Source organism: Cottoperca gobio, chromosome 22 (genome assembly GCF_900634415.1).
Source record: "Cottoperca gobio chromosome 22, fCotGob3.1, whole genome shotgun sequence".
In the NCBI taxonomy this organism is placed as follows: Eukaryota; Metazoa; Chordata; class Actinopteri; order Perciformes; family Bovichtidae; genus Cottoperca; species Cottoperca gobio.
Genome location: NC_041376.1, coordinates 4,302,511 through 4,319,451, shown reverse-complemented (window position 1 = coordinate 4,319,451; position 16,941 = coordinate 4,302,511). Strand labels below are relative to the sequence as shown.

General features: G+C 41.5%; 1 protein-coding gene across 2 annotated transcripts in view; it reads left to right on the top strand.

The window, feature by feature from the left end:
* The first annotated feature begins 400 nt into the window (after positions 1-400).
* Positions 401-16,941, top strand: part of mta1 (metastasis associated 1) — a 45,043-nt gene continuing 28,502 nt past the window's right edge. For both annotated transcript variants that reach the window (XM_029460676.1, XM_029460675.1), the window contains exons 1-3: positions 401-557; positions 11,139-11,206; positions 14,353-14,446. In XM_029460676.1, coding sequence (XP_029316536.1) covers positions 530-557; positions 11,139-11,206; positions 14,353-14,446 — 190 coding nt within the window. In that variant the 5' untranslated portion in view covers positions 401-529. The remainder of the gene's footprint in view (positions 558-11,138; positions 11,207-14,352; positions 14,447-16,941) is intronic.

The window sequence follows — 16,941 nt, the reverse complement described above, 5'->3', positions numbered from 1 at the left end:
AATGTATACCTATTTCTACATGAAAACAGAGATTTGTTTGAAGTAAAAAAAAACTAAATAAAAAACAATAATTATTAGAATACAAACATGATTGAAAATCTTAAAAAAGAAAGAAAGAAAAACATTATAAAATAGCAATTAAGTTGACTTCAGTGTAAGAGAATGGGATAACCGTTGGTTTTGGATGAGACCGTGACGTCACTTGTGGGACTACAACGACGCCTGTAACGTTAGCTATGTTTTGAAAATGCTAGTAGCTAACGGTTACAACATTAAACTAGTAATTAAATTAGTAATTTGTTACACAACTTGAAACCAAACCTAATTACAGCCGCCGAACTTCAGGTTTAGAAGGGGGGAAATAAATAGTGCACTGTCTCTTTAAGGTCCCTCAGCTAGTCTGTTTCGTATTGATCAATCCACCATTTTCCAACACACAGCGGCGGCAGTGCTAACACAGCTCCGGCAGCGAGAGAGAGAAGAGAGCCACCCCTCTACCTGGAGAGGAAGCCAGGGACCGGGGGCAGTCATGGCAGCGAACATGTACCGGGTTGGAGGTAAGGTGGACGGGGGAACATTTTAGAACCTTCTCGTAATGTGTTTATGGCGGACTCGCCGTGAATCCACCGCGGGTCTTTTTAACAGAGCGTGGTCCGTCTTTCCTTCCCTTCTTTTATTTTCCTAAAGCTAAAGAGCCTTGTGCTTCACAGATGATGATGGTGAAGAGGAGGATGGTGATGAAGAGTAGTCTGGATTCCCTCGTTTCTTTTGTGTTTGTTGTAACTTGCGATGAATCCCTCACAACTACTTCGATATGCTGATGCACCTAAAGTAGCATGCATTGTGTTTCTATATATTTAAGGTAACATGGCGAACGTATTGTAAAAGTTTTGCGTGCCATTCAACTCCTCTTTCAATAATGATAACTTGCATTATTAGAAATCCACTAACCTGCAGACACACAGTAACATTTGCATGGAAATGGCAGCAAGTAGATGCTTTTATATAGAAAGTGCAAAGAAAGGTACACGAATTTTCTTAAAAAGTTTAAGCTCAAATGAGAACATAGAAATCTCATTGCATGCTTAAAGATGCATATTTAAACCAGGGTTACTTCTTCTTCTTTTGTACAGGCATCTCCAGTTGATACCTAATTAAGATTCCTATTTTCCCCTCCCACTCATTTCCCCCCTATGCTGCTTTGATTCATATCCTGTAGGTACTTTGTATAAGAAAAAAGCCACATGAAAGTATCTACAGCTATAGTTTAAATAAGTCTGGTTGGTGTTTTGGGGGGAACTGGATATGAGAAAGGATGGATCTCACACTTCATATTCGTGTTGCGGAAGTTTGACTCAACATGACATTTTATTAGGCGACTGGTAAAATGTTAAAACACAAATTTCACTGTCAAAGTGTCAGAACAACCATAAAAAGGTGTGCCATGATGAGGGATGTACACTGTAGTAGATGGCAGGTGTAACTTTTCAGAAGATTGTTCCCTTATCCGTTGGCATCTGGTCAGTCTGTACTTTTTGTTTTTTCGATTGCAGTCCTTGTTATAGTTGGTTAGCCAAATGGCATACTGGTTTTTAACTGTATGCAGTCATGTGTACGTCAAAAGGGAGATGGAGTGATTGATTTAAATTCTGTAGATATATTTACACACAGTCGCTGACAATTGTCTAGTGAAACAGGCATGCTGATGATGACTCTCTTTGGCATGGTACCCACATCAAAAATAGCCTATAGTCAACGTCACAGCCCTGTTATTTAGTCAAATGAAACAAGGCCTACCTGAGTGAGGACAGGATTATGTCCACAGCAGGGTACAAAGTTAACACTTCATCAGCCGAATGTTGCTTAATTTAGTACGCCGCTTCACTCTGTCGGCCTCTTCGCGGAGATGCTAACCAGCTTAACTTATATCCTTGAAGAAAACTCATTTGCTTGCAAAAACGGTAAAAAAAAAAAACATCCCAATGTTGTAGCTTTAGGGTGGTGTCTTGTGGCCTCATACTGTTGCAGTCTGCGGTTTAAAGTGAAGTAAAATGAACTATTCACATTTAATACGTTAACAAATATCGCTCTGGAGTCGCAACAAGTCCACTCACAACTGTGTGGCCTCCTGGAGGATCATAAAGCCCCTCAGCCACAGCAGTCAGGCTTTAGACCTGTTCGCAGGACAATGACTCCTGCAACTGTTGATGTGGAGGACATTGTTAACTAACGATGGGACAATATTGGATTTAATTGTGCACCGCGATATAAATTGATCGTGGGGAATTTCCATAATCGGGAAGATCGTCACGAGTGGCTTGAAAAAGTCGGTAGAGAAGTGGAAAAATAGAGCCACGAAACAAAATGTAAAGTAAAGATATCACAATAAGTTTTAGTTGCTGCACTCTTTGTAAATCTGTTGACTGTCGATCACAACTGTTTCTGTGCCTTCAAACTGTTGATGAAGGTGGAGGATGATGAAGGTGGAGGATGATGAAGGTGGAGGATGATGAAGGTGGAGGATGAATATTAGGCGGCCTGCTATTTCGACTACTCTGTACACGCATCATATTCATTTTCTAACTTCTCACTGTAATGCACATTGTTTTATTGGCACCTTCCAGCTGGAAGAAGTTACAACACACTCATTTCTCTGAGATACTTTAGAGCTCGACTAGCTTATATTTCTAATAACATTTGTGTTATTAGACATCATATTAACCATACAAGTTATTGTTTGCCCTTCAGTAGGCAAAAAAACAAATCATTACCAATAGCCCTAATTGTGTTAAAACCTAATCTGAAACCACAAAGCATAAAAATCACATTACTGAATTAAACATACCATTAAATTGTGTTTTTCAACAGTCACAGTAATAATGTAATTTAAAAACAAGCACAGTTTGGCCAACATAAGCCTCATAATGGACTGAAGTTTCTCCTGAGACCAATCTAACTCCACATCAGAACAAAGCAGAACCCCTTTGGAAAGATGGCCGCCACTTTGCAAGACAATGCAGGATCATCTTGAAAAAGCAATGACTTCCCTTGTGTTTGAAGCGTGAACAAAAGCTGGCTCCGTAGGCCCTGATGTCTTTGTTTTTATCGTGCAGGCCACACGCTACTCTTCCTGCGCCTGCAGTGCCCCTTCCTAGTGCTCTCCCCCCCCCCCCCCCCCCCCCATATACACAGAAAAGTGTTGGAGACTATAAGCTACATCATAAGTCTCATCATCTTAATGAACAGAAGTTTTAAAAGTCTGAACCTCTCGACAAGAGTGTGGCTGCAAACTTGTTCACACAAAAAGGACTCGTGAGACGATGAGAGAAGATGTAGTTTAGGTGAGATCTCCATTTGAATGATGGAAGTGGTTGTTACAACAATGGTCAGGTGCCCATGTGCACATTGAAACCTGTTGTGCTTGCTGTATTCATTCCTCCTTTTCTTACCGGGCTTTCAAAAGATCCTTTACACACTTCCAATTAGGGATGGGAAGCTATAGGCGATAAAAACACTCACAATAAGTTGATCGTGGAGAATTTCCATTATCGGGATAATTGGGAATATCCTCACATGAGTGACTTGAACAAGCGGTTTAAGTGACTATTACGGTAGAGAAGTGAAACAAAAATGATCATGAGAGAAAGAACAGACTCGCACACTTTTAATTTGTCCTTTATTCATGCAGGGGAACCTCCATGATTTGTTATTACCTTATTAGTTTCCTAACAAAGTGTAAGGTAAAGGGATTCCAGTGTGTTTTAGTGCCATTACAAAGACTTTCAGCATATGTTGATGATTATTGGGATTATATAGTCAACAGTTGTTTTGGCCAGGATACCAGTGACATGAGATTTTCAAATACCTGAACCGGATGTGTTTTTGTTTTGCTGAAGGCACACAGAGCTAATGTCGGTCTAAACGTGGCCTTACTTACACACATCAGGCGGGTATCTTCCACAGCTACAAACCCCACCTCAGTGTTTCCTTAAACAGTGTTTATGTGCTGAGCTGCAGTGAGGGGATGATAAAGCACAGAGGGGATTCTGCACACTTGAGTTGTATGACTGATTCATGGAGATTCAGGTAAACTTTGTCATGTTTGTATTGCACAGCACTGTAGATTAAGGGCGCATCTTTTTTTTTTTTTTAAATGCAAGTAAAAACGGGTGATAACATGATTACAGCAAGAAAAACCTGTTTCAATCTTCTTTTGGGCACCTGCCTTTTTTTAAGAAAGGCTGTAAAAGTTGTGAAGCTATCCTTTTAAATAAACACTTGCACTGAGGCTGTCTGAGTGTGACAACTCTGGTACAGAATGTGCTGAATGTGTTGTAGCGTTTACTAACTTTAAAAAGTGACAAACTTGGTTGTCAATGCCCCCATTTCTTTTGGCTGGTGAGGATTTTCTCCACGCTGCCAGTTATGATTCAGACCCTGCTTAAAGGTGTTGTAATGTTTACTAATCTACAAACTGACTAATTTACAAACTTTGACAGTGCCCACACTTTTTTTTTTTTTTTTTTTGGCTGGTGGCTTGTGTTAATTTCCCACGCTGGCAGTTGCCTCTCTCGCAGGTCTGGTGGGTGTACTCGCAGAGTTAAGTTTTGAGTCTTGCTCGCCGCCATCGTGCTGAATTCAGGACCCTCAGTTGGACAGATGCATGACAAGTGTCCCCATCCCATCGTCACATTTCTTAAGAGGCTAAACTGCACACACATCCATCACAATAAAAAGTACTTCCTGCAAGCTAGATTCCTTGCGGCGTCTTTTGCGGTACCGCAGCTATTTTGATTTCAAGATCTGGTCTGCACTAAAATAGTTCTTTTAGAGAGAAGGTTAGTGTAAAACCTACACGTGTTTGCTGATTAATCACATTTGAATAAGAACAAGCTGTACTGGGGGCTGTGGCACAAGTGCAAAACAGATGAATGATGGGAGTGAAGATGCTGCCACTGTTTTTGAGATCAAACCTCATTACTCTCCTAAAATCACTAAACTGACTAACTCTGACGTTTTTATGAAAAAGGCACATTTGATGGTGTTCAATGTGGATTATCTCCAAGGTCAGAGTTGCAGAGCATTAAGTAAAAGACATTAATCTACAGTATTACCTGAAGGTAGTGTTCGTAGGTTGGAGAGATGGCTTGATCATGCCAGTTAGAGTGATATCAAAGTGTGGGATTAGGTAGAAGAATTAAACTCTCTGCCATTACCATAGAAACCTCCATCCACACTGACAGTCTGAGACATAATCTCTTCCGTGGTTGCTCCTCATGACGACAGACGCCTCTCGGTGTGTGTGTGTGTGTGTGTGTGTGAGTAAGCATCGTGTGGGGGTATGTGTGCATGGACAAGCGTGGGAGGATGTTCACGTTCTCCACTTCCTGCTTCTCCCATCTCCCTCCCTACCTCGAGCCCATGCCTTTTTCATTACTGTCATATATATTAAACTGTACCTATACTGTATTTTCTATAGCTGCGTATGGAGACTGAATTCTAATTCTTGTGTGCGTGCATCCAGCACACAAAGTTGGCTCCAGATACTGGATGTTGTACTTTTTCTTTGATTTAAATTGTGTAGTTCAATATGTTTTTTGAAATATATATTTTTCGGCAAAAGTTCCTGTACAGCTGTTTGTGTCAAGATGACTTTAATGGGGTTGCCGCTGGAAAATGTGTCAACATCAATATTTTAAACGGACGCATCATTTCCCTTTTTTTGAGAAAATGTTGAGGCAAGAATGATTTGCAGAAATGTTTTGTTCAGCATCTCGACCTGATCACTGCAGTAAGGTGTGGTAGAAGGTTTAAGATATCAGAAACGACAACCTTTCTAACTTATTAAACAACCATCTACCAGTCTTTACCAACTTTAAAGTTATCTTTTGACATCTTGCAAGTGTTGGCGCAGGATAATACTACCATACCAAGATGTTTATACGACCTTCACTGCATGTCATGCATGTGGTATTTAGTTTTCTCAAGTAGGCACAGGTGGCATGCTGAAATCATACCGGTCAGGTTTTTGGAAAGCACCCTCTACAACGTTGATTATTCTCAGATTTCAACTCGGATTGTTTGAAATGAACAAGTCAGGTAACATCAGGACAAACGGACGGATATAGAAACGGGATCAGTTTTACTAAAAAGATGCAAGTGGGTAATTTGGAGGGTAAACCATGAGTAGAGAGTGTGCACCAGGCAAAAGTCTTTTTTTGTATGCGTGTATGGTCGTATGTTTTTCTGTCAATTATTAACAGTTTCACCAACTCATTCGCCCACTAACATTTCTGCGAGGCCGTGTACTTCTTTATGTCCATCTCTTCCTCTCTGACTCCATCAGTTATCAGGTTTTCTCTCTCTCATCTTTGCGTCTCCCTGTCTGTCTGTCTGTCTGTCTGTCTGTCTGTCTCTGGCCTGGTTTGAATCAGCAGACTCTTGTTTGGAGCTCGGTAACATGCCTTGATTGGCTCGCACAAAATTTGACTGCACTGTGACATCACAGTCACCGATGCTTGCGAATTGGCTGGCGTTGGGAGCGGGGGATGGAGAGTGGTAGAGGAGGGGGGTTATACGTGGATTGAGGCGGCGGGAGGGCTGATGGGAAAATGGAGAGACTGAGTGACGCTGCTCAGTGCCTACAGGCCCGCACTCTCTCACTTTCTCTTTCTCTCGCTCTCTGTCTCTCTCTTTCTCTCGCTCTCTGTCTCTCTATGTCTCTCTCTTTCTCTCTCGCTCTCTTCTCTTTCTCGCTCTCTCTCTTCTCTCTCTCTCTCTCTCTCTCGCTCTCTCTCTGTTGCTCTCTCTCCGTCTCTCTCTCTCTTGCCCTCGCTCCATCTCTCTCTCTGTTGCTCTCTCTCCGTCTCTCTCTCTCTTGCCCTCGCTCGGTCTCTCTCTCTCTGTTGCTCTCATTTTGAGTTCCTCTCCAGCTCGCTCTCTACCAGGCTTCAGCTCCTCACATGGTGGAAACTCCAACACTCAAACAGCCCACTCTTGACTGTCACTTAACCGTTTTCTCCCCATTCTTGTTTTCCTTCTCTTGCCGGAGGCGGCAAGGAGGGGACATGGGTTGAACTTAAAAGCGGTTCCATTTTTGGTAACTGAAGTTCCTGAGCCAGGAAAACGGAAGACGACGAGCTGTGCCCAATATCCCACCTTCACAGCGACTCTAAATGAAGGACTACTGGGAGACATGTTCCCGTCACCAACGCTCCCAAAAAAACACACCTTGCGGCAGCGAATCACACCCAACCTCACACCAAAACCAAATCTTTGACATGTGGTTCTGCTTCAGTTTGAAATGGCGCGTGACGCATTTTGAGTCTTGTTTAATTGGTCCCTCAGAGCTGGCGAACGTTGAATGCCAAAAAAAAAAAAGGTCAACATTTTCTCTCTGCGGTTTGTCATAAGACCCGTCGACTTTTTGATCAGGATTTTTCTGAACATTGACATTTTATTGCCTTTTTTTTTTTTATGCGTCCCAGGATATGTTTTCTTTTCTTTTTGCAGCCTAATTTAAAATATTCAGTGTCCAGCTATAGTATGTACATTTACTCAGGCGATTAATATGTTGATTCATAACTTTGTAGATGTAAGGGCTTTTTGTGGAGCTTGTCACTTTTGCCATTTTCACATTTGCGTCACATTTTATTGTCTAAACAGTGACTCAAATTTGAAGACATCAATGTAAACTCGGGTCAATTTTCGGAAAGATAATCAATAAATAAATCAATAGAAATAGTCGACGCATTAGTTGATAATGGAGCCCTAATTATTGGGAGAGCAGAAAAAATGTATAATTTTCCAAGGTGACGTATTCTACAAATTGCAGAGACCCCCCCCCCCCCCCAGTCCAAAGCCCAATGACACTAGGTGCATGGCCCTGCCGTGGTTTCATCCCTAAATGGGAGACCGTCTCACTCACTTTCCCCTGATCCACAGTTTTACAGCCAGTCTGGTGATCACAACTAGTCTCTAACCTCTGACCTCCAGGCTCGCTGCCTCTCCCCCTGTGTGTTAGAAAATGAGCAAGTCCGATATCTTGTCTTTATTTTCTGTCTCGGCACCGCTCAATTTCAAAGTTGGCCTATTTGATATTCAACAGCAGGATGAAGATGTCACAGTGGCAGCGGAGTCTAGTAACAAGCTGTTTCAGGGTGAAGAGTAGACAGGCGTGATGCGACGATCTCTCCTCGTCTCGTAGCGATGTTGAGTACTGAGTATGCGGTTGCCAGAAGAAGCTGTTATAGAAATTACACTTTACATGCTTTCTGAACTACTGTTGCTGCTTTGGTTAACCCACAAGAGGAAGTGTTAAGTACGTACCTCTTAATACAAATGATCATATATTTACTTTTATCCTTTACCTACCCACTGTCAGCCTGCAGGTACTTTAATTAGAGATAAATTACATTTGCGATTCCTTCCAAAGACAGGCTGTGAATCTGTTGGGTTTAGTTGTGCAAGTGTGGGTGGAGAGAGGAATACCAATAGGGAGAGTGGAGCAAAAGGTTTTCCAGTCAAAGGTTTGCCCCTTACTCAGAATCAGTAGCTGCTTAGCATTGTAGTCTGTGGGAGATGCATGTGATTGGAGAGAGTATCTTCCTCCTCTGTCTCTGAAATGTTCTCATTTTTTGGCAGTTAATCAGCAGACAATGTTTACTATTTATAGTTCAGATGTGAAAGTAATTCTTTTGTCTATAAATTTTCAGGAAATAATAAGAAAAATGCCAATCACAGTTTCCCAAAAGCCCAAGGTGATGTCTTGAAATTGCTTGTTTTGTTTGACAAACCGTCCAAAATCAAAGCTTGTAGTCAACTCTTGAGACGCGTCCGAGCTAGGGGTGGGCGATATATTACATTTTATATCACTGTAATGATATAATATCAAAATATACTAATTATTCAGTAAATTCAATTAAGAAATGGTTTTAAAATAACCATACTCTACTTCATCACAATTTATTTTCTTCTTTTATTTGCAGCTTCTGCTCATCTTTCATTAAAAAAAGCTGGCAAATGATATTACTGTGTGCAAATGTCTGGTGATCATGTAACCAGAGTTCTTCCTCATCTTGGGTTGGCTGGGATGCTCCTCCTCAACGTCTGCCCAGATCGTGTTACCTTGCGAAGCATCTGGATTAGCGAGATCGCTGGATCACGCGGAATAGCTAACGCAGTGGTAATGGTATTGCCAAATCTTGCCAAATCGCATGGTGTATACACCGTCGTATTGCCTAACCCAAGTCAAGACAACAGGAAGTAATATTCTAAGCCGCAGGTGTATCTTTCCATTCATCTGTGCATTGAAGGTGTAACAAAAAGGACTTTGTATAAGACACAATAACGTAAACATGTAGATCCATTATTACTGTCAGATTTCAAGGATGGTGCTAATCTTTCTCAGTCCAACATGTTGGGATCTGCTGTTTTATATCATTATAAACCTTTGGGCGGACAAAACAAGACATTTAAAGATGCCCCCCTGGGCTCTGGGAAATTATTATTGACATTTATTATTTTGACTATTTTCTATTTAGTTGATTAACCAAGAAAATAACCTGCAGATTATTCGATAATGAAAATAATTGTTAGTGACAAACCTACTCGAGATTGTTACCGAACCCGAGTACAACAAACTAAAGATATTCAATTTAAGGTAATATAAATGGCAAGAAAATCAGTTTATTTTACATTCCAGAAGCTGGAAACAGAATGTTTGCAGTTTTTGTTTCACATCTATCAACATGGGTAATTTGATGTCCCATTTACTGTTTTCTTATACAACCCAGTTATAGTCTGGAGAGATCTGTACCAAACACAGAAAAGTTGTTCACACACAAAACAAGATGCGTGACAGATGTTTCTGGATGTGTTCAAGTGTCTGTAGGTGGATTTTTCATTCAACTCTGGCTAAGACATAGTAAAGCAAAATACATTAGATGTGGGTGCAGATCCTGGGTGTGAGAACCAGTTGGTGTTGGACGCAGTGAATAAAAGCAGGAGTCCGTGTGTATCGCGGTTATGCTGGTGGAATTTTCGGGCGATCTCTGGCCTAGTCGGTCATGAAGACGGGGGCCCGGGAGGAGTGTGGGGGATGGGCTAGTGAGGTTCAGGGTGAAGGGAGGATAGCTCCAGCTCCAGGCAGCCAACCAAGTGTGGGGTATAATCTGACAGCACTCAGCCAAGACACATGCAGGGCTAAGACCAGGCACCCTACCAAGAGTGAGGCCTGTGGGGACATCCTGGTGAGAGCTAAGCCTCCAATGGGCCTGGAGCAGTGCCAGGAGCCATACACACACACACACACACACACACGCACACGCACACGCACACACACTTGAATGCATAGGAAAGTCACACATGCGTGGTAAAGCTTGTGCAGTCTCTCATACACACCCACACAAATGCAGACACATACACACACACGCACACACCGTGCATGCAAACAACAACAACAACACACATGGGGAGGATGTACGGTGAGGAGACAAAGAAAGCATGAGGAAATGCTGGGCTGCAGTCTGAATGGAAAGCTTTGGAGAGTGTGTATCTGTGCGTCAACGTCTCTTTCAGTCAGACCTCCCAACTACTGCTGGACCTCCTGTGTATGAAATAGGGCGGTAAAGAACATTTTGAAGCGTCATTCAAATTCTAAATCAACATTCGAATACGGCGCAGCTTTTCTTTTGTTTCGCACGTCTTGCACAGTTGCAGATGAACATTAGGACTAATTGTAGTATTTGTAGAATTAGATTCCAGTGGTGGCTGAATGGAGATTATTTCCCACTTGTGTGATCCAAACGTCCAAAAGTCAACATTTATGAAAAAAGATAGATGTAATCATGTCAACATGACGACAGACATTCAAAGCTTCATTCCAAAAACTTTTATAAACTCGCATTCGGTTCAGCCCTACTTTGAAACTGACCCAATGGAGTTAAACCAACATTTGGTGGGTGCTTGTGTTGCGCTTCCCTCTTGACTAATTAAGATGTCGTAGTGTTGTCCAACTGGAAATCACCCTGAACGTTTGGATGACCTCGAGATGCTGACTGACGTTTCTCTTTGCTTTTTCCCTTTCTCTTTCCACTCCCCACTCCCTCCTCCTCCTCCTTCTCGCTGTTCCTCTGCAGATTATGTTTATTTTGAGAACTCGTCCAGTAACCCACTGCTGATCAGGAGGATAGAGGAGTTGAACAAGGTGAGTGTTCCTGAATGCAGCGCAGATCTGACAGCTGTCCATCACATTTCATGCCAACCATTCAAAACCCCAATATGTTACGGATCAGATCAGTGAACCTTCACTGCCTTTGTATGTTCTTGAATGCATCTTTAAAGCATTAAAAAATCTAAAGGTGTGTAAAACATTTCTGTACGATATTCAATTGTATAATATTGGGTTCTCGAATAGTTTAATTGTGGATCTTTTGTGATGATTGGAGGCTTCTTTATACTATACACCGTGGACTGCTCTATAAAGAGTTGGCTATTTATTAGGTGGTAAGGGAACATACCAGTATTTATATTATAACGCTCAGGATCAGTACATTTAGTTAGTTTACAATGTATTTTAATCAAACACTATTGGTAAAACTAATTATTTTTACATTTTATTCCAGAACTGAAATGATTCGCCGATTTTTAAACCAGTTGATTAATCCCTCAATCATTTTATTCAAGCAGAAATATCAAACATTCCCGTGTTTCAGCTTCAGAAACGTGAGGATTTACAGATTTTATTTGTCGTACATGAGAGCAAACGGAATATTACAGGATGTCAGACTGTTGGTCTGAGGAAAGAAACGATTTAAGGAAGTCACCTTCGTCTTTACGAAATTGTAAGTGACAGTTTTTTTTATAGACCAAATCATTTATTGAATTACTGAGGAAATGTTGTGCACATTGGGAAATGAATTGAGAATTTGGCATATTAAAACAGGATATACTGTTGTGGGACAACGGCAAAAATATTGACTTATTTAACTGTTTTTTGTATCTTACGCCAACATTTTGTGAGATATTCATCGTCTATGACCAGCCAGTTGATATGCTAATAACAATGACAATAGAAGTTATTATTTTGGACAATAAAATTGCATTATACCATTTTAAAAATGCTTAACGTGCCATTCAAATATGACATCTCTTCACTGCACTGAAAGCCGTAAAAGCAGTGTCGTATTGACATATCACACGCATGATAATGTTGCTCTGGATGCTGTCTGGTAAATCCCAGCCTGCCATCTTGCACATTGTTCAGTCAAGGAAGCAGAAAAAGAGGCCCGTCTCTGTGGACTAGTTACAGGTGCCCGCTGTCTGTCCCCTGTCCCAGGCCTGTGTTGGATAATATGGCGGCTGCTTAATGTGATTGACACAGAGCGCAGAGTGAGCCCTCTATTCTGCCTGTCACTGTCAGTCGCTCTGCTCCTCAGGGAGCTCTGGGTTTCTCTTCCATAAAGTTTGAGCTGCATGTTTAGAAATTATAATGCAGTGTTTGGTAAAGTCTTGACATTCACCAGCTGCTCAAAAACTATTAAAAAAAAACAACGCATGCAAATTAAGAATTTAGCAGAAGCTGAAAGCCTTTTGTGCAGAACGCCAGTGCAACAGCAACATCCTGCAGAATCTCCTTTTTACTTGGTGCCACAAATGTAATAATTATACAGGATGAAAAATGATTTACAGGTTAAAGAATCCAGGGCGGCAATTAACAATTATTTCCTTCATTACTCTTCTGGTCCTTGTGGAAGAAAATAATGAACGTGCAAGAGAATGTTGTCAGATTGCTTGTTTTGTCCGACCAACACTTAAAGATACTAAATATACTAAATATATTCTCATATGAGACAAAGAAAAGCTGGAAATCCTCGCAATAGAGAAGGTGGATTTTACTCGTGTTTGCCTGAAACAACTGACCGAAACCATTAATTGCTGATCAAAGTAGTTTCTGCCAAATGACGAATCATTTAATCTTGCAAAAAAAAGTGTAACATTAACTGAAATAAGCCGCATGTAATTAGCCACATGCTTAAACGACACTACCCCTGGGATCATAGCAGACGTGTCTTTTACCTTTTTGTTAAACCTTGTGTTCTCTTTAATTGGGAAGACGTTAGGCTCATGCACATGTACGATGTATGAAGTTATAACGGAAACTCTTAACTCTGCTTTACCTCGTCAGACTGCTCTGTGATCTTTACTGAAATGTCACCATAAAGACATTAACTTACTTAAAATGTATTCACATCAGCCTCTGTACTGAAGTGCGTTTGAAAAGCTTTAAATGTTTATAAAGTTCTCTCTCTCGCTGCGTGGCTGCAGGATGTTTAAATTGTACCTTGATGCATCCTTACAGTCTTAGATATGTTTTCTTCTTCTTGCACCCATATTCTTGTTTTACAGCTGACTTGTAAATCTGTTCCGTCGGTGTTTTCGTCGTTGTTGTTGTGCACTTGGCCTGTATTCCAAGTAAAGTTTACACTTTTAACTTTCTCGCACAAAGAGAATATTACTTAATGTTCCGTCTACAGATTATCCGTGGCTGCATCTGTGCTTGCCCTAAAAAAAAAAAGTCAACGCAACAACAAAATCTAAACACAAACTCACGTCTGCGTTTCATTAAAACATGTCCTTAATTTAAATGTTTTTTTAGTGTTGCTATCAGAAACGATCATAAGTGAGGAAATGATGTTGTACTTGTTATTTGTCAAACACGGAGATGTGGGGAATTGGATTTTTAATTATTCTCTGATTTGAAAAAGTCTGAGGTGCTAAAGTGTGCAGAATGTAAAAGACAATATGACATGTTGGCTGTGTTAGCGTTCTCTCCATCTCGCCATCCGTCTTCCTCTTACAACGATTTATGAGGGAGATCATAATCCAATTTACCCGGCCTATATGGTAACAAATATGATATGCAACACTTTAAAGAATCACTTCATCAATACTGCATTGTCTTCTCCATCGTTCCATTTTCTTTTGTGTGAAAAAAGAAGAAGCGACAAATCAATTTCTGAATGAGCTTTAAGTTTCTTTTTTTCAGGTAACATTTGATAAAACATGCAGCTCTGCTAATTTAAAAAAACAAATTCCATATCAGCAAACCCATGTAGTATCACGAGGAAGAAGCCAATGTTAGTGCAGCACAGACCCCCAGCACACACTGCCTGACGTCTGCAACACTTATTGTGATTTTGGAGAATTGCAGTAGCCTCACACTGTGTTTTCAGCCATAGTTAAGAACTAGCCTCATCTAAGGTTTTTTTTTTTTTCGTGTGTGTGTGTGTGGGTTCTCTGTGTGCGGCACCACTTGTTGCCGTGGTAACGCCGATTGTCTCTGGTTTGCAGACAGCCAATGGGAACGTGGAGGCCAAAGTGGTGTGTTTTTACCGGCGCAGGGACATCTCCAGCACACTCATCGCCCTGGCAGACAAACATGCAAGTGAGTGACCAACTGTAACCCAGTCAGCAAAAACACCAGGCGCAAAAACAAAACAAAAAACTACGCCTACCAGGATTTAAAACTGCTCTTTTTGGGTAACGCTCTTCAGTTGTTGTTGTTATTATTATTATTATTATTATTATTATTATTATTATTATTATTATTATTATTATTATCATTATTTCCCTGAACAGGAAAATACAACTTGTCATTTGGCTGGATTGTAAGGTTTGTGTGCACAGCAGGGGCGATACAAAATTGAATAGAGTTTTTGTGCACCGTTGCCGAGCTGAGAGAAACAGTCCAGACTGCAGCAGCCCCTCCTCTGACGGGCCTGATGGCAGACAGCATTCGATCTGTAGGGTGCATCAACATGACGACACCTGTGTGTGCCGATGCATATGTGCTCTTCAGCGTGGGTGTGTAGCGTGTGCTTGAATGCGCTGCTCTTCTCCAGAACTTGGAGCATAATACTGCAGTATCTGGAACAGCTGGCAGACTTGGACTGGGCTCTACTTCAAGCAGCCTTTTAATGATATGGGTACCTGGATGTTTTTCAGAGAGAAAGACAAAAATAATGATGGGGAAAGAAAGGGGAAATACAAAAGGCCCAGAAGGATTGAGATGGTTAGTGGTGGAAGAAGTCGCAGGTAACTAAAGGGTGTCTCTTAAAGGCCAGGTCTCTTCCCCAAGTGGTCAGTGGCAAACGATGCCTTCAAGGCACTGCTCCAGGGTGACTGAATTCAAAGAAGCAGAGTGGGGGGTCAGGATTTATTCCCGTCTCAGGATATTTGTTGTTTATTCCTCCGTGTCCAGAGGCAATATGTTGTCCGTCCCTTTCTCGTGATCGCGGTGAGATTTTCTTCACATTTGGCACAAACATTCACAATTTGATGGTCAAAGGTCAAGATCACTGTGACCTCACAAAACATTGTGATGACATTATAACGTTCTGCAAAAACACTTTCCAGGCCATTATTCAGCGCCATAACTACGGAACATAAGGGGAAATTGTGACCATAATTTGGAGAGACGTGGATGTAAACTGCATCCTGATTGGTTGGCGGAGGGCATACAACCGCAAGGGTGTAATTCTAGTTTTAACATTACATCACCTCTTGACTGTGTCTATTTTCTCTCATCTCATCATCTGATATCTGTGTGTAATATGTCATGGTGGTTTGTCCTGCAAGCCAACCTTTTATTGTTAAATGTATTTGGATTAGATTTGTAAAACCTACAACTGTCATTTGAAAGAAGAGCTCAACTGGCTGTATCTGTTTAGTTCTTTTGGGTAACCGATGGCCATCTTTCACTATGATCTTAGTGGTAAAATACCACCACCACCAACCACAACCACCCACATCCTGACAGGTTTTGCCTGTAATTGTTAGATTAGTCATCCTCACCAGCCACATCAAAAAGAAAAGAAAAGAAATGCATAAAAAGGAGAATCCTTGGAGTCTTTCAGGATCCTCTGTGTGCACTTAAAGGCAAAGAAATCATGAATGATGAGTGAATTAAAATGTTTGACGTAGAATATTCTCAGACCATGTGCAGATTGTTCGACCTTTTGTTTTAGTTTGAGACTAAGATTATTTCTTTTGGCTGTATTTGCCTTTTATCAGATAGGTAGACAGGAAAGGGAGAGGGAGAGGACGACATGCAGAAAAGGGCTGCGGGTCCGATTCGAACAAAGGCCACTTTAGTAATGACTCAGCCTTCGTACGCGAGGAGCCGACTCTACCAGTTGAGCTACCGCTGCACCCCGCGGCCACAGTGTTTATAGCGATTCTAAATGGCCGCACTTTGAGGTGGCGCTGAAATGGGTGTCCTCATCTTGAAGGGTGAGACGTGACGAATCAAACAAACGAGGATAATGATGCTCACTTTGGGACAGTCTCTCGTCTTTATGGTGTTGCTCTCTGTCGTTCACACAGAAGAAGGCCAGATAGTTGTGCAGAAACGTAAAACAGTTGAACCCTGCATTACTTCACTTCAACAGGCCACATGATCCACTGTGAATATACTGCACAATGCAATATGTGACTTTGTTACACGATGAGGCTGTTGTGTAGAAACACATTGATTTGGGAACACAGTGCAGCATACTGAGATGACAGGTTGTGGTTGAAGTATGTCAATTTAAAAGACTGTTTTTGGGGTCCAGTCTGGCCTCCTGCGCCGGCACAATGCCTGCATCAAGTATACACACTCTAACTTAACATTCCCATTAAACATACCCACAAACAACAATGGAGCAGGGTCATTGTCGCACAGTTTGATTTAACTCCCTCCACCAGTCATGCAGGACTGCTGTCGCACTGACGGTAGAAACACTGCCATCCTGCAGTCCTGGCCGAGCTAAACCAACCATTAGACTTTGAAAGGGTGTGGTGGGCTAAATGGGTGTGAAAGTGTGTGTGCGCGCGCGTTTGCGAGAGCTACAGAGTGTTCTATTTGAACGAGTTCACATGTGATTGTGTGTGTGTGTG